Source organism: Agelaius phoeniceus, chromosome 35 (assembly GCF_051311805.1).
Source record: "Agelaius phoeniceus isolate bAgePho1 chromosome 35, bAgePho1.hap1, whole genome shotgun sequence".
In the NCBI taxonomy this organism is placed as follows: Eukaryota; Metazoa; Chordata; class Aves; order Passeriformes; family Icteridae; genus Agelaius; species Agelaius phoeniceus.
Window position 1 is genome coordinate 1,618,615 of NC_135299.1, and position 15,268 is coordinate 1,633,882.

General features: G+C 64.3%; 2 protein-coding genes across 7 annotated transcripts; one reads left to right on the forward strand and one right to left on the reverse strand.

Moving 5' to 3' along the window:
• Positions 1-652: 652 nt before the first annotated feature.
• On the forward strand, positions 653-4,219 carry NAB2 (NGFI-A binding protein 2). 2 transcript variants are annotated; one of them, XM_054649297.2, is made up of 6 exons: positions 653-1,667; positions 1,883-2,016; positions 2,441-2,492; positions 2,660-2,792; positions 2,875-3,075; positions 3,189-4,219. In XM_054649297.2, exons 1-6 carry the CDS (start codon positions 873-875, stop codon positions 3,281-3,283), a joined length of 1,410 nt encoding a protein of 469 aa, XP_054505272.2. In that variant the 5' UTR covers positions 653-872; the 3' UTR covers positions 3,284-4,219. The 2 variants fall into 2 exon arrangements, with proteins under 2 accessions (XP_054505272.2, XP_077048773.1); XM_077192658.1 differs by lacking the exon at positions 2,875-3,075 and having other exon boundaries at positions 873-1,667.
• STAT6 (signal transducer and activator of transcription 6) lies at positions 4,155-15,166 on the reverse strand. Of its 5 annotated transcripts, XM_077192656.1 has the most exons (22): positions 12,502-13,590; positions 11,835-11,963; positions 11,610-11,720; positions 11,131-11,260; positions 10,900-11,038; positions 9,261-9,344; positions 8,871-9,175; positions 8,640-8,771; positions 8,355-8,543; positions 8,197-8,284; positions 7,985-8,107; positions 7,788-7,880; positions 7,440-7,646; positions 7,269-7,363; positions 7,044-7,180; positions 6,789-6,935; positions 6,138-6,207; positions 5,708-5,833; positions 5,522-5,623; positions 5,355-5,420; positions 5,012-5,158; positions 4,155-4,935 (listed from the first exon to the last, which is right to left on the reverse strand). In XM_077192656.1, the coding sequence occupies exons 4-22, from the start codon at positions 11,244-11,246 to the stop codon at positions 4,758-4,760; spliced, it is 2,544 nt and encodes an 847-aa protein (XP_077048771.1). In that variant the 5' UTR covers positions 11,247-11,260; positions 11,610-11,720; positions 11,835-11,963; positions 12,502-13,590; the 3' UTR covers positions 4,155-4,757. The 5 variants fall into 5 exon arrangements, with proteins under 5 accessions (XP_077048771.1, XP_077048770.1, XP_077048769.1 ...); XM_077192655.1 differs by lacking the exons at positions 11,610-11,720; positions 11,835-11,963 and adding an exon at positions 14,931-15,166 and having other exon boundaries at positions 12,502-12,783; XM_077192654.1 differs by lacking the exons at positions 11,610-11,720; positions 11,835-11,963 and adding an exon at positions 13,675-14,136 and having other exon boundaries at positions 12,502-12,783.
• Positions 15,167-15,268: the final 102 nt, after the last annotated feature.

Below are 15,268 nucleotides of genomic sequence, written 5' to 3' on the forward strand. Positions count from 1 at the left end.
GGTGGCCGTGGTGGGACTGGGGGGACCGGAGGGGGACGGAGCGGCGAGGGACACCGGGCAGGGCGGGGGGTACGAGGGGTGTTGGCCACGGGGCTCCGGGCGGGTCCGGGATGCACGGGGAGAGGATGGCACCGGGGGCACCGCGGCACCGGAGGGTACCGGGAGGGGTCGGGGGGGGATGGCAGCGGTGGGAGCACAGAGGGGCGGGGGGATGAGACAGCGGGGGTCACCGGGCAGAGCGGAGAGCCCGAGGAGGGGTGACCCCGGTGGGGCTGGGAGGAGAGGGGGAGGATGGGGCACGGGGTGGGCTCGGGGCACTGCAGGGCACCGGGCAGGTGCGGGGACGCTGGGGGGAGGTGGCCCTGGTGGGACCGGGGTGGGGATGGGGGCACCGAGCGGGGCGGGGTCACCAGGGAAGGGCGGCCCCGGTGGGATCCAGGGGACCACAGGGGAGCAGGGCACGGGCAGGAGGTCTGGGGGATGTTGGCCATGGTGGGGTCGGCACTGGCACATCACCCCCGGGGATGGGGGGCTGGGGGAAGCCCCCAGATGTGTGTCCTGCCCTGTGTGAGGAGCTGGCATGGAGGGGCTGCTGGCTGGGGTGGGCACAGCTCAGGGTAGGGGTCGGGGTGAGGGTGACCCCACTCGTGTCTGTGCCACATCCAGGGGCTGTGGCTGCAGGGACCGTCCCAGTTTGGAGCACATGGGTGGGACGGGGCGCCCCGTGGGGTTTAGGGACACTGGAACACCCATGCACAGGAATGCTCCCTCTGCCCTGTACCAGGCCTAAGGGCGGGGAGGGCTTTCTCCTGCACGTCCGTCCATCCCGTTGGTGAGTCCGTCTGTCCTCTGTCCACCACCACAGGCTCGTCATGGCCCTGCCCCGCACGCTGGGGGAGCTGCAGCTGTACCGGGTGCTGCAACGTGCCAACCTGCTGGGCTACTACGAGACCTTCATCCAGCAAGGGGGGGACGACGTGCAGCAGCTCTGCGAGGCGGGCGAGGAGGAGTTCCTGGAGATCATGGCGCTGGTGGGCATGGCCACCAAGCCCCTCCACGTCCGCCGCCTCCAGAAGGCCCTGCGGGAATGGGCATCCAACCCAGGGCTCTTCAGCCAGCCTGTCTCGGCTGTCCCGGTCAGCAGCATCCCGCTCTTCAAGCTCTCCGAGGCCGGTGGGCGCAAGGCACTCAGCAACGGGCACGCCAGCCCCGGCGAGGCCGCGGGCAAAGGGGGTGGCAGCGCCGGGACGCCCCCAGCCCGCAGCCCCACGGAGCCAGGGGAGAAGCTGTCACCGTCAGCGGCTCCACCGTGGCCGGGAAGGAGCACCCCCGAGTCGGAGGGTGGTGGGGATGAGGAGCCCGGGGGTCCCCCCTTCTCCCCGGGCGGGAGCAGCGGGGAGCAGGCGGTGGGCACGGAGCTGGAGCCGGAGTTGGCACGGACGGTGGTGGAGAGCGTGGAGAGGCTGCTGCAGAGCTGCCCTCGAGGTGGCGAGGCCGAGCTGAGGGCGCTGATGAAGCTCAACAAGAAGCTGGCCAAGGCTGTGGGGCACATCTTCCAGCTGGAGGACGGTGATCGGCAGAAGGAGGAGGAGATCCGGCGGCACAGCGCGATCTACGGCCGCGGCGAGGCCCGGCGCCGCGAGGGCAAGCAGCTCACCCTGCACGAGGTGAGGAGGGAGCTCCCTGCTCGGAGTTGTGCGATGCGCTGGCTTGGGACAGGCACTGGGGTGGCTCTGGGGGTGTGGTGAGTGGGTGGGATTTGAGCTCTCCTCCCACGCCAGGCTGGAGCTGGTGCTGCTTTAGCTGAGGCTTGCGTGGGCGGTGCTGTCCCGTGGGTGCTGCCGTGTCCCTGTCCCCACTCACGCATCGTTCCTGCCCCCAGCTCATCATCAATGAGGCGGCCGCCCAGTTCTGCCTGCGGGACAACTCGCTGCTGCTGCGGCGCGTCGAGCTCTTCTCGCTGTCACGACAGGTGGCACGGGAGAGCACCTACCTGTCCTCGCTCAAGGTCGCCAGGTGAGCCCAAAACCCCACCCTTGTAGGCCTAGAGGGGGGGTCTGGTTGTCACCTCCTTGCCCCCAGCACTTCTGCATGGGGCCAAGACTCTGCGGCCCCCAGTTCCCCTTTGCCAGTGTGGGCGGATTCTGCCTGACCTCGGAGCGTGGGACGTGGGGAGGATGGGAATGACGGGGATGCCAGGCGTAGGAAGGGATGCCAGGCAGCAAAGGGATGCCGCTGGGGATGCCCTATCTCTTGCCTCCATCCCCTAAAGTCCCCTGCCCACCGTGCCAGGGCTGCCTTTTCCCTTTGCTCTCCAGCTGCTTCCCTCTTTTTTCCGCCCCCAATTCCATCGGTGCCAGAACCCCACCTGCCTGGTGGCTCTGCTCACAGCCTTGCTGTGGCCACCCCCACGCCTGACACAGCCCCTTTCCACCCCCAGGGCCCATCCCGAGGACAGCGGCGCCGTCGTGGCCAAGCGGCTCAAGCAGGAGGTGGGTGCAGGTGCAGGGGAGAGCAGCGTGTGCAGGTGTGCGCACCTGTGAGCGTGGGTGTGACTGTGCAACACGCCCGGGGCTGCCCATGCCAGCTTGGGGTGAGGGCCGTGGGTGTTGTGGGGTGGGTGGTGCAGGGGCTCTGCTCACCTGTGTGCTCCTGGCAGGCGGGAGAGCAGAGCCGCCCTGAGCTCCTGGCACTGCCGGTGGGGCTGGAGCCGCCCGGGGCCGGGTACCGAGCCAGCTTGGAGGAGGACACGGGCAGCATCTCCGGGGAGAGCCTCGACGGCCACTTGCAGGGTGAGTAGGGGGGGGTCTCTCCCTTTCTCTGGTGGTGCTCGGCCCCCTCTCCTCGCGCTGATTGTCGCCCCTCTCTCGGCAGCGGCGGGGGCTTGTCCCCGGCTGACCCCTCCTCCCGGTGCGGCCCCGGACGTGCCCCTCGGCCTCGCTCCCCACGGGCTCTGGAGCCGCCACATCCTCCAGCAGACGCTGATGGACGAGGGGCTGCGCCTGGCCCGCTTGGTCTCTCACGACCGCGTGGGGCGGCTCAGCCCCTGCCTGCCGGGGAAGCCCCCGGGACCAGGTGAGCCCCCCGAGGGGCCGGGGGGGCTTTGCCGCGGGCAGGGGTCAGGAGGGCACCGCTGCCTTCTGCTGTACAATCGTGTCCTCACGGCCATCTCCGTGTTCTCCCCACAGAGTTCGAGGACGGGCTGGCGGAACGGGGTCCTCCGGCCCCCCCAGACCCCCCTCGGGGCACCATCAAGGTGGAGCAGGAGACCAGCAGGCAGTGAGGCCCCTGTAGCCCCCCCGCCACCATTAACGAAGCAATAACGTGCTGGGGGACGGGTGCGGCGGCGCTCCGGGCCCGGGGGAGCTTGGGGAGAGGGGGGGGTCTCATCCATAACCTCCCGGCCCCCTCCCGTCCCACACCGACGCTCTGGTTACCTCAGCCGCGGCGGGATGCGAACTCCCCGCAGCAGCAATACCCTCATCCCGCCCGGCTCCGCTCCCCCGCCGCCCCCCAGGGCTGGGGAGCCCTCGATGGACTGGAGCCCCCCCCGTCCCACCCCTGTACAGCCCCGTGCTGACCGTTCCCCCCCTGCCCACCTCGGGCTCTGTCACCACGCGGGGACAGACGCGTCGCACTGTGCGCTCCCACGTCAGCGCTGCCGCCCACGCCGGGCACACGGTCCCCCCTCCCCACCCTTCCCCACCCCGCACCCGCAGCGCCCACGCAGCAGCCGCCAGCCCCCTCCCCGCAGCACGTGCCAGCTCACTGTGCACCCCCACCGCCCCCCCGAACCCTGCGACCCCCCCCCAGCACCCAATCGGCTGTAAATACCCCCCCCCCCCAATACACACACACACCCCCGCACGAACCCCCCCCCCCGCACCCCGATACCTGCGTGTGCTTCCAGCATGGTCCCTGTGCCGGGGGGTGTCACACGTGCCGGGGGGTGTCACCCCCTCCCAGCACGATGCAGGCGGCGTTTGATGGGCACTGGGGAGGTGCTGTTCCCCCCGACCCCACCCCAAAACCCCTCGGGGTTCCTCCTCTTTATTCCCCCCATTCCTACAAACCGTGCCCAGCCCCGGGGTTCCCACTCCCCACCCCCCCGTTAGGACTGTGTGGTGTCTTTTTAGAGCATTAGCGACTCTTCCTTTGTACCGTGTACAGTAGATTATTTATTTTGTTATTTTGGAATAAAACTTTATTTTATGGCTTATCTTCCTACCCCCTTTGCTCCAACCTGGAGGGGAGGGGGAGTGACGGAACAGCTCAAAACCCCAAAGCAAGCGCTGATTGCGGGGGTGCGGGGGGGGGGGGGGGTTCGTGTCCTCCCCTTCCATGGGGGTCCCGGTGTGTCCCGTCCCCTCCCCTCCGCCGGGGGGCACCGGGCTGGCACCTCCGCCCCGGCGCCGTTCGCGCTGCCGCCTCCCGCCCCCGCGGTGACTCATCCCGGCGGGCGTGGGCTGGGGGCACCGCGTGCGGCTGCCGGTGCCCCCCACGCAGGACGGGGCCCCCCTAAGCCCGCACCCGCTCACCCGCGGACCCCCGGCAGCGGATGCAATGCACGGAGGTGGAGGGGACGACGACGACGACGACGGGGGTTACCCCAAATCCCCCCCCCAAACCCCGCCTTTGCCAGCTGGAGTTTCCACTCCTGCGGGAGTCGTAGCAAGTCCATGAACCCAGGCAAGGCTGGGAGGGAGTGAAGGGGGGACTCGCAGTCCGATGTACCCCCCCCTCACCAGGAGCCCCCCTCACGCGTGTCCTGGCCGGATGCTGTCATCCCACCGTGCATCCCCCAGCCCCCAGGAGGACAGGTTGGAATTGGGGTACCCGCTGTGCTGCTGGAGGGGGGCAAAGGGGGGCAACGGGGGCATCTCCAGGAGCTGATCCAACTCTGAGGTTGATGGCTGATCCATGCCGGGCGACATCCTGGGCACAGAAACAGCAGGGTGACCAGGTGGGGACTGGGAGGGGCTTCTCTCTGCTGCCCCCTCCCCGTGCTTACCACCGCGGAGGGCTCTGCAGCGACGCCTCCTCCAGGAGCGGGAACGGGGGCAGCTCGGGCATCTCCTCGTCCTGCGGTTCCGCTGAGGGACCCGCGGGCAGCAGCTGAGAGACATCCCCGGGCAGGAACTGGCTGGGCATGAAGGGTCTGGGGTGGCAAAGAATGGGGTAGATCCTGTCCCCCGGGGCACTCACCAGCCCCGAGGTATGGGGGGCACTGCTTGGTTTGTGGGGGGCTCCTCCTGGGGTGGCCGCTCCAGCTCTGCCAGCCTGGGATTAGGTGGGGAAGGGCTAAAGGGGTACAGGGCACGGTGCCCCCCTTCCACCCGTGTGCCAGTTCTTACCCAGGGGTCCTGAAGGCAGGGTCCTGGCAGTGGGACAGCGAGGGAGGCGAGAGCATCGGGGACGGGCTGTGGGGAGCAGGAGCACTCAGGGAAGGGGGAACACCCCTGAACCCTGCTGGGGGTGGTGGGGTGTCCCCCCCCTGCCCCCCAGCCTGCCCTGCTCCTACCTGTGGAAGGGGGGGGTCAGCCTGTCGGGCACCATCATGATGCTGCTCTCAACCGTGGGGTAGCCCCCGGGCATGGGCTGGGGGCAGAATGAAGTGGGGGGGCTGCAGTGCACACACACAGAGGTTCAGATTGAGGGGGGGGCACTGCCACAGCCCCCACCCCACGCCCCACAGCAGGGCACTCACCACATGGGGGCCAGCAGTGGCTGTAGATTCTCAGGGTGCAGCTCATGCTGCACCATGGGCAGGCTGAACATCGGTGCCTGGGGGGCCTCAGGGGGGGCCCCCATGGTGCTTGGGGGCTGCTGGTCCCTGCAAAAGCACATGGACCCCATCAGCACTGCCAGGTCCAGGCTCCACATGGGCCAGTGGGTGCTCGAGGGGGGCTCTGAAGGGGGACATGGGCCACTGGGTGCTCGAGGGGAGGGTGGGAGGTGCACAAATGTGCCCCAGCACAGCTTGAGGGTTCACAGGGGGCTCTTTGCTCACCAGCACAGCTCTGTTTTCCCCAGTCAGGGATTTCCCTGCCCAGGGGGATGCTCAGGCTGGCCAGGGGTCTGTGCAAACCCTGGCCCATGTGCACACACCTCCAGCACAGATATGGCCTCACACCCACCTTTCACTTTCCACAGTCATCTTGATGGCAGTGGAGACGTAGCCCCGGCCGTCCTTGCCTGTCTGCTCTTCTGCTCAGGGAGGAGAACCATCCATGAACCACCACCCCCACCATGCCCTGCCAACCATCTCTACCAGCCCCAGTTGCTCCTGCAAGCCCTGGGGCCACCGGGGTGAGACCCATAAGCCCCCTCACAGCATTGCTGGGGTGCAGAGTGTGTGTGACACCCTGAACCTGAAGGTCATGGCAGAGGTGCAGACCACCAAGGGGCTCCTCAAGGAGCACTGCTTCTTCCTTGACCAGAAGATCTTCAATGAAGAACAGCAGGTACTGGAAAATTTTGTAATGTAGAGGTCTGAGGCCCTATATCATGTTGCAAATTGTAGGACAGATCATGATACGACCAGTGCAATGAGAAAGAAGGTGAGGGAGTAGAAGTCTGTTTTTAGGCTGATGGGGATTTTGAAGTTTATAATGAATTTTCATTCTCAAAAGAAGGTGAGAGGATGGGTCCCTGCAGCCCAGGGCCCATCCAGGCCCTCCCCACTCACTGTTGTAGTGACTCCCAAAGGCCTGGTCCATAACCTCCCTCACAGCATTGCTGAGGTGCACAAGGACACCCCAGGGCCCATCTAGGCCCTCCCCACTCACTGTTGTAGTGACTCCCAAAGGCCTGGTCCTTGGGGATGTTGGGGTACAGGTTCCGGAGCTGCCCCAGATCCCGGATGCGGTCGCCAAGGGAGCGGATGGACAGATCCTTGGCAGAGAAGGGCTGGATGTTTTCCACCTGGCTGGAGCCTGAGCGAGGGGAGACACGTCACTGCATTCCAGTGCTGGTTCCTGGAACTGCCCACACCCCCTGGCAGTGAGGACCCCTCCCCTGCACTGCACCTGACCCCGTCTCACCGTCCTTGCCCCGCATGACGTAAGCGATGGTGACGCCCCCGATCTCGGAGTCGCTGAAGCGGAGCAGGAAGGTCCCATCTGGCTGCATGCTCAGCAGCTTGCACACATACTGCTTGCTGATGAAGCCCATGATGAGCCTGGATGGGTGGAGAACAGGGATCAGGAGCACCCATGGCAGTGGGGTGGGATCAGGACGCCCCCAAAGCCCAGCCCTGGGGCACCCACCTGTCCGACCAGTAACTTTTGAGGCATCTCTTGGTGAGGTCCAGGACTCCATCAAACCACTGCCAGAAGGTGAATCCCCGGCCAGGGAGGATCTCCTGAGGCAGAGAGAGGCCATGAGGCTCCCCATGGCCACGCTGGCCCCTGCCCACCTTGGCCATCCCTCCCAGTCACCTTGTTGAACTGGGCCCAGGAGACGTGGCGGCTCTGGAAGTCCTCGGGGCTGGCGCTGTGGTCATTGAAGATCTTCTGGGCCAGGAAGAAGTAGTGCTCCTTGAGGAGCCCCTTGGTGGTCTGCACCTCTGCCATGAACTTCAGGTTCAGGGTGTCACACATCTTGTCCCAGGGCACCCGCTCGGCCACCACGAAGGGCACCCGGTCCTGTGGCCGGGCAGGGGGACATCAGGACAGGATGCCCACCATGTCCCACCCCTGGGCTCCTGCTCCCACCTGCACTGGTGGGAGTGCAAAGCCCAGTCAGCCCCAGTTTCCAGCTCCTTCCCTCCAGCTCGTGGCACTCACAATGTCAGAGAAGGCGTTATCCCACAGCACGGTGGCTTTGGCGTTGTTGTCCTGGTTCCCATGGACGATGACCACGATGGGCAGAGACAGGACCTGAGGGCACACAGTGGCCCTGAGCCAGGCGTGGTGGCTGCCCTGGGATTGTCCCAGTGTCCCACAGGGGAAGGCTCAGCACATCCAGCCCCATCCCACGATACCTGGAGGTGGATGGAGACGTTGCTGGGGGTCAAGGTGACGTTGGTGCTGAAGAGGACGGCGCATTTCTCCTCCGTCACTGACTCAGAGCCCTTCCTCTCGCAGCGCTTGATCTTCTTCAGCAGCTGGGGACAGAGAGCTGAGCATCCCCAGCCTCAGGAACCCCAAAAACCCAATGGAGCCCCCAGCCCAGCCCCTAGCTGGTGGTACTTACCACATTTTTGAAGTTGGCACAGCAGTTCCCGCTGGTGGGGTTGGTCTCCAGGGCCACCGTGTTGTGCAAGATCTCCCCCGTGCTCTCACTGGGCAGAGGAAGGGGTCAGGGGGGAATGGTGGTGGGGAAACCCCCCTGCCCTCACACCCACTGCTCACCTGAGGGTGTTGCTGTAGTTGCTGAGCTCCAGCTCCCGTGCCTGCTTCTCTGTCACCATGTCAGCCCTCACCATGTAGGGCTTGGGCGCTGCCTTCAGCAGCTGCGGGCCCAGCAGGAACCGGACGCTCGCCTGGAACTTGGTCTGGGTCTTCAGCACCTGTGGGGGCTGCTTCTCCACCAGGAAGGAGCTGAGGGGCAAAGGGACACCATGGTGGCACTTGGCACAGCCACCAGCCCCTGCAGATCCACCTCAACCTATGGCCACCACAGCCCCCAGCTGTTACCTCTTGACCAGGCTGGACAACACCTCGTTGAAGCGCTCCAGGAGCCGGGGCAGCAGCTCAGGCCCCAGCTCTGTGCTTGCTGCCATCACCTGCTGCTGCAGCTGGAAGTAAACCTCGACCAGGTTCTCACACCTGGGGAGAGGGGGACTCTCAGCACCCCACCCTCACTCACCTGGTGGAGGGAGCAGGAGGTTGCTCAGGATCCCCCAGCTCTGCCCTGTGCCCCCTCACCTCTTCTGCAGCGGTGCCAGATTCTCCTCAAAGATGGCCCCATTCCCTGCCAGCTGCTGTTGCCTCTTCCAAATCTGGATCCTCTTCAGGACCTGCTGTTTGGCCGCCTCCAACTCCTTCACAGCCTCCATGATGAGGGTGGGCAGCTCCCTGGGAGCCACGGGGCTCTGCACGGCCCCGTCCCGCCCGGGCCCCTCCTCCTGGAGCGCTTGGATCTCCCGGACTCGGTGCTGCAGCCGCTGCAGCCCCAGGCTGAACTTCAGCTCCTCCTGCCTCCGGTGGAAGCTGAGAGGCAGATGATGGTCCTGGGGCAGAGCACAGAGGGGTCAGGGGGGGTTGTGGCCGGTCCTGCACCTCGGGGTGCCCGGGAGAGGGGCAGGGGGCACCCACCCGTTTGAGCACGGCTGCCTTCTCGCCCTCCAGCACGGCTCTGACGACGGCCACCAGCCGCAGAGGGTCCCGGCGGAAAGTGTTCTGGGGAGGGGGACACAAACTGGGGGTGTCAGGGGGGGACACGGCACCTGCCCCCCGCTCCTTGCTCCTTCCCACCCCGCCCACAACACCTGGACGAGGTAATTCAGGGGTTCCACAAGCACCACAGAGCTGATTTGTAGCTTTAAAACCACTTTAAATGGTGCATAGAATCATGGGGTGTCTGGAGTTGGAGGGAACGTCAGGATCATCGGCTCCAACTCCATTTTTTTTTTTTTGTATAAAAAGTAGAAGAATCAACTTCAAATAGAGAAAAAAAAAAATCCAAACTGAAAGGAATTCTCCATTCCTGTGAGCATTTCCTCCAACCTCCAGCCTGACACCTGAGGGAGACTCTCCCAGCTGCCCTGGGTGGATCAATGCTTTCCACTGACAAAAAACCAGGGAGAGGAATTCCCCTGCTGGCTCTGCCTCCCGTGTCCCCGTGCCAGCTCCTCCGGCCTTCACGCATTTCCCAAATTAGCAACTTCCCAAAACAGCAGCAGAAACACGATGGGGGAATGGCTGATGACGTGCTTGGTGGGTTCCTGTGCCGGTGGGAGCTCCAGTGTGGGGGTCTGCATGCAGCACTGGTAGCCCCGTGGGCTTTTCAAGGGAAAATTTGGAATTCGGGGGATGAGAAGCCCAAGTTTGGCTCCCACCTGCAACCCCCCAGCCCTGTGGTTGCCCATCCTGGGGGTCACCTGGTCACAGCAGCACCAAAAGCAGGGAACAGCCTGGCTGGGCATGGAGGAGGGAGGATTTGGTGTTTTGGGATGAGGGATGGAGGGAGGAGGGAACACAGGAGGGCTGCTCTGCGTCAGCATTTTAAATAATAAAAAAATCCCTAAGCTGAAACATCTGCTTGTTTCCTACAGCAAAAAGCAACAAAGCAACAAAACAACAAAGTCTTGTTTTGAAAAGTCACCCTGTTCCCCAGAAGTTGTGACTAAAGCTGATCCCTTCCCAAATGTTGAATATTAAAAAGGTCTGTTACCAAAAAAAGCAGAATTTTCAACCAGAGTGGGGCTCTGGGAGTGAGCCCTGCTCAGCTGTGGTGCTCTGAGCTCCACTGGCCAGGGGAGATAAATCAGATGGTTGTGAAAGGGACAGAGCAATTCCAACAGCCTTGATAAGAGAAAGAGCCTCAAAAATGAAACCCAGAGCTCACAGCAGGAGGAAATGCAGACCCACACAGCTTGGAGGAAGGAGAAATCAAACACTCGAGCAGAAAATGGGGAACATCTGCAGACACAGCCCCCAGGTGCCAACAACGGGGGGCTGAGGGGCTCAGGGGGTCCCCACAGGACCATTTCAGGGAAGATGTGGCAGCTCCCTGTGAGCCACTGGGCTGCAGAACTGCAAATAAAAAACCCCTCTGTCCTCTGGAAGACCCCAAAAACCCAATTGCTGAGTCTGCTTATTGCTCACAAGCCTGGAAAATTTTGTCACCCAGGGACCATCCTTAGGCATTGAGCCCTTGCAGCATAAAACAATCAAGTTTTCCTGGGAGCTGGCTGCAATCCCAGCGTGACCCAGCCCCAGGGTCCCTGCACACCTCGATGTTGCTGACTTGCTGCAGGATCTGGCACTGCTGCCCGTCGCTGCCGGCAGTGCTGCGGAGTTTCTCCAGCATGTCCGAGAGCATCCTGCTGGCCATGCTGGTGCAGAAGGCGTCTGAGCCATTGATGAACTCCCTGGAGAGGGGGAAAAGTTGGGAGAATGGGCATGGATCCCCCACCTGCCCCCTGTGTGACCCCCAAGTTTGTGCTGGTCCAGGGAGACTCACCAGGGCTGGTTCTCCAGCCACTCAGCCAGGAGACAGCGCAGGCTCCGGGGGAACTCCGTGGAGAGGCTGCTGAACTCCTCTGGTGGCATGTGGGACACGAGGTTCCAGAGGGACATCTTGGAACAGTCACCTGAAGGCAGGAGAGGGGATGGGGACCACTTGAGCAGCCCTTGAGGGCCAAGAGCTCCTCAGGGAGGGTGCAAGAGCTGCTGCTTGTCCCTCCACGTCTGAACCTGCTGCTCCACTGGGCTGGGGAGGAGGAGAAGAAGGAGGAGTGGGAAGGTTGATCCAGGATCAGCTTCTTGGGCAATCCTGGGCGGGCTGGCAGCCCACTTGTGCCTCAGTTTCCTGAATCTCTGGGGATTCCCTGCTCCTTTTGCCACAAGGATTTTCAAAGGGATGGGCAAGTGCTGCTGGACTGGGCATGGGAGAGGTGGAAGAGTGTGGAACTCCTGGGGAGTTGGAGAAGTGTGAATTACCCCAAACTTGGTGAGGCCGTTGAACCAGGGTGTCCACAGTGAGGTGGCCTGGCTGTCCCCCAGAATTTCCTCAGGTGTCCCCCACAGGGAGGGCCCCTCACACTTGGTGGGCTGCAGAGATCAGGAAAAGCAAGGACAGAACCGGAATGAGGGGATTCCACCTGGAATGCATGGGCTGGAGGCCCTCAGAACTGGAATGAGGTGTTACAGAGGGAATTCCCCCACCTGGAATGCCTGGGCTGGAAGCCCTCACACTCAGTGGGCTGCAGAGATCAGGAAAAGCAAGAACAGAACTGGAATGAGGCGTTACATGGGGAATTCCACCTGGAATGCCCAAGCTGGAAGCTTGGTGGGCTGTGGAGATCAGGAAAAGCAAGAACAGAACTGGAATGAGGGAATTCCACCTGGAATGCCCAGGCTGGAGACCCTCAGTGGGCTGCAGAGATCAGGAAAAGCAAGAACAGAACTGGAATGAGGGAATTCCACCTGGAATGCACGGGCTGGAGGCCCTCAGTGGGCTCGAGAGATCGGGAAAAGCAAGAACAGAACTGGAATGAGGGAATTCCACCTGGAATGCACGGGCTGGAGGCCCTCACACTCGGTGGGCTCGAGAGATCAGGAAAAGCAAGAACAGAACTGGAATGAGGCGCTAGATTGGGAATTCCACCTGGACTGGCTGAGCTGGAGGCTCACGGCCCCGCCGCACCCCAAGGTGGGAGTTGGAACCCCAACACTCCCAGCCCGTCCCCTCAGCACTGCCCGCGCCTCTTCCCGGCAGCTCCCGCCCTTCCTCCCGCCCCGCTCGCCCCCTCAGGCCCCGCCGCAGCCCCGCGGGCCCGCCGGGCCGAGGGGGTCTCCAGACACACACGCACACACATACACACACACACACCTCACTGCCGGTTCCGCCGGCCCCGCCCGGGGCCAAGGCCCGATCCCGCGGCGGATCCCGCAGCGCCGGCGGCGTCTCACAGCCCAGCCGAGGGGCCGGGCAGCGGCGGGACCCCCGGGCGGCGCGGGCCGGGCCCGCCGTGCCCTCAGGCGAAGGGGCGAGCGCGAAGCCGCGGCCACGGCCCGAGTCCCCCGCGGGCAGCGCGTTGTTCCCCACGGGCCTGGGCCGCGCGGAGCCGCCGAAGGCGCAGGGCGGAGGTGGAGCTGAGAGACTCCGAGAAGCCTGCGAGGGGAAGGAAGCCGGCGTCACTGGGCAACGTCGCGGCCGGAGCAAACAAACGCCTGCGGCCTGCCCCGAGCCCTGCGGTGGGAGCAGCCCGGGGGTCACCAGCCCTCACGGTGCCACCCCAGGAGGGGACCGGTCATGGTGGCTGGAGGTTGACGCCTTCCAGAAATGCTTTTGCTTTCGACTCCACTTTACGGCCCGGAGTAAACACATCCCGAGCATTCGCTGCGGGGCATGAGGTGACTCCCAGGGGTCAATGCCCGGTGAGAAACGCACGCAGCAATTCTGGGAATGCTGCAGGGCTTTTCCTCACAGTCCCAGTGGGATTCTTGGCAGGAGGGGAAAAACAGCCTCTCCTTTTGCCACCCTCGAGGTTAATCCCCATGCTCCTTCCCCATTAAACCTGTATTTCTGCTCAGCCCTGGGAGGCAGCTGCTGGCTGGAAGCGCCAACCTGGAGCGTAAGCCTTAAGCCAGGCATGCCTGGATCTGCTGAGAGCCTGCAGGAGAAGCTGCTCTGCTCCCTCCTCCTCCCACAGCCCAGGAGGAGCTGGAGGCAGGGGATCTGCCTTGTCCCCTCCTGGCATCAGTCACAGCAGCTCCTTCAGCCCAGCCATGCCCTGAATCCTTCCAATCCCACTTTCCAGGTTTCCCTCTTCTTCTTCTGCTTTTCCCAATTCCCTCCCCCATGGGGGCAACATCCCATGGGGACCCTCCTGCAACGGAAACCGAGGTCGCAGCTGTGTTGTAGCCGGGAAAACCGGCTCAACATGGGGCAGGACACAGCACCTGGGGACGGGGAGAAGCTGCCCCCCACCCTCTCCCCCTCCCCAAACCCCCTCCACCCAGCCACTTTCGCTTCCTCCTCCACCCCAAGGGCTTTGCCTACCCGCGAGGCTGGGCGAGAAGGTGGCTCAGGAGGAGCCCAGGCTCGGAGAGGGGGCTCAGGGACCCCCACAGTGTCAGTACGAGCTTTGTGCTCTCACTGCAACAGGAAACCTTGTTCCCAAGCTGGAACTGCCGCACACTCCCCGTCCCCTTCCCGGTGCCGAGGTGCTGCCGTCCATCCCACGGATGTTACTCATTAACCACCAGCCCTTGCTGGCAGCCAACCTCAGCCCCCCACCCTCGGGCGGGCCGTGTCGGGGGCACGGGGATGGATCCCACCATGTCCCATGTCCCCTCTGCGATGTCCCAGCCTGGCTCTGCGATCTCCCAGCCCTCTGCACCCTCCTCACCCTGCGGGGGCACCTCAGAGCATGCTCCCTATCCTGCCCTCAGATTCCTCGTGGCTTTCACACCGATGGATATTCCAAGGTTTTCCAAATGCTGTGAACACCCGCACTTCTCTCTGACTCTGCCCTCGCCGGGAAGAGCCCGAGGGACATTTCTGCCCCTCAGCGTGCCTCAGTTTCCCCAGGGTGCTGAGGACGCCACTGCTGCCAGCCGAGGCTGAGGCCAGAACACAGGACACGGTGGGACACTGGTGAGTGACAGTGCCACAAGGAGGACACCCACGTGTTAGGGGTGCTGACCGCTCGGGACATGAAATTTCCTCTGGTTCGTAGGAAAAGGAGCGGGGCCTTCCCAGCCGACCCAGCCCAGGATGACTCACAGCTCTGGGAGCCCGGCCTGGATTTGGTGCCGCTCCCGTCCCAGGAACTCACTGTTGAGGCCCACCGGTGGGACAGGGGAAAGAAGGGCTCTTCCTTTGCCCCATGCATGCCCTGTCCCCAAACAGCGCCCAGCCAGGAGAGTGGGGTGCCAGCAGAGCTGGGTGCCAGCAGAGCTGGGTGCCATCCTCAGCGGGTGCTCTGCACTTCGAGTCGAGCTGGGCTGCGTTTCCACCTCGGCAGCCGATACAGCCTCAGTGCCACCGGTCCCAGAGCCCCTTCCCCATCCCATCCCATCCCCAAGCACCCCAGTGAGGGGCTGATAAGGGGGACCTCCCCCTCAGCCTGTCACACGTCGCACTGCCCACCCCCAGAGCAGGGAGGTGTCCCTGGACAGCCCCCCCAGCCCCGGGCAGCCCCCGCCCCTGGGATACCCCGTCCCCACCCCGGCTCCCAGCTCGGTGCCCCTGCACGAGTTCAGGGCCGGGAGGTGCCAAACAGCGGCAGAGTCCCCGGTCCCGTCCGCCGTTACCTGGCGAGAGCAGCCGCGGGCGGGGGGCGGCCGGTCCGGCCGGTCCCCGCGGCCTCTCGTTCACTCCATAGCGGCGGCGGGCGCGGCCGGTCCCCGCTCCGCCGGGAAGCGGCGAGCGCAGGAAGAGGGAGGAGACGCGTGAGCGGAGGGATGGGAGGGCACCGGGACTGGGACCAGTCTCGGCAGGACCTGGGATCCCCGGACGTCGCCACCGAGGGGCTGCGGCACCCGCCGGCTCCGCGTCCGTCCCATATCAGCCCCCACTCAGTCGTGCCCCCACTCTTGCCCCGTATCTCCCCATTCCTGTCCCCATTATGACCACGCTCTTACCCCAAATC

Coding starts and splice junctions, on each gene's coding strand:
- STAT6 (XM_077192655.1), bottom strand. CDS start 11,246: ATGTCCCTCTGGAACCTCGTGTCCCACATGCCACCAGAGGAGTTCAGC. Junction 11,039..11,130: donor TGGCTGGAGAACCAGCCCTG/GTGAGTCTCCCT, acceptor CCCCCTCTCCAG/GGAGTTCATCAATGGCTCAG. Junction 7,364..7,439: donor CCTGGGCCCAGTTCAACAAG/GTGACTGGGAGG, acceptor TCTCTGCCTCAG/GAGATCCTCCCTGGCCGGGG.
- NAB2 (XM_054649297.2), top strand. CDS start 873: ATGGCCCTGCCCCGCACGCTGGGGGAGCTGCAGCTGTACCGGGTGCTG. Junction 2,017..2,440: donor TCCTCGCTCAAGGTCGCCAG/GTGAGCCCAAAA, acceptor TTCCACCCCCAG/GGCCCATCCCGAGGACAGCG. Junction 2,793..2,874: donor CCTCGACGGCCACTTGCAGG/GTGAGTAGGGGG, acceptor CTCTCTCGGCAG/CGGCGGGGGCTTGTCCCCGG.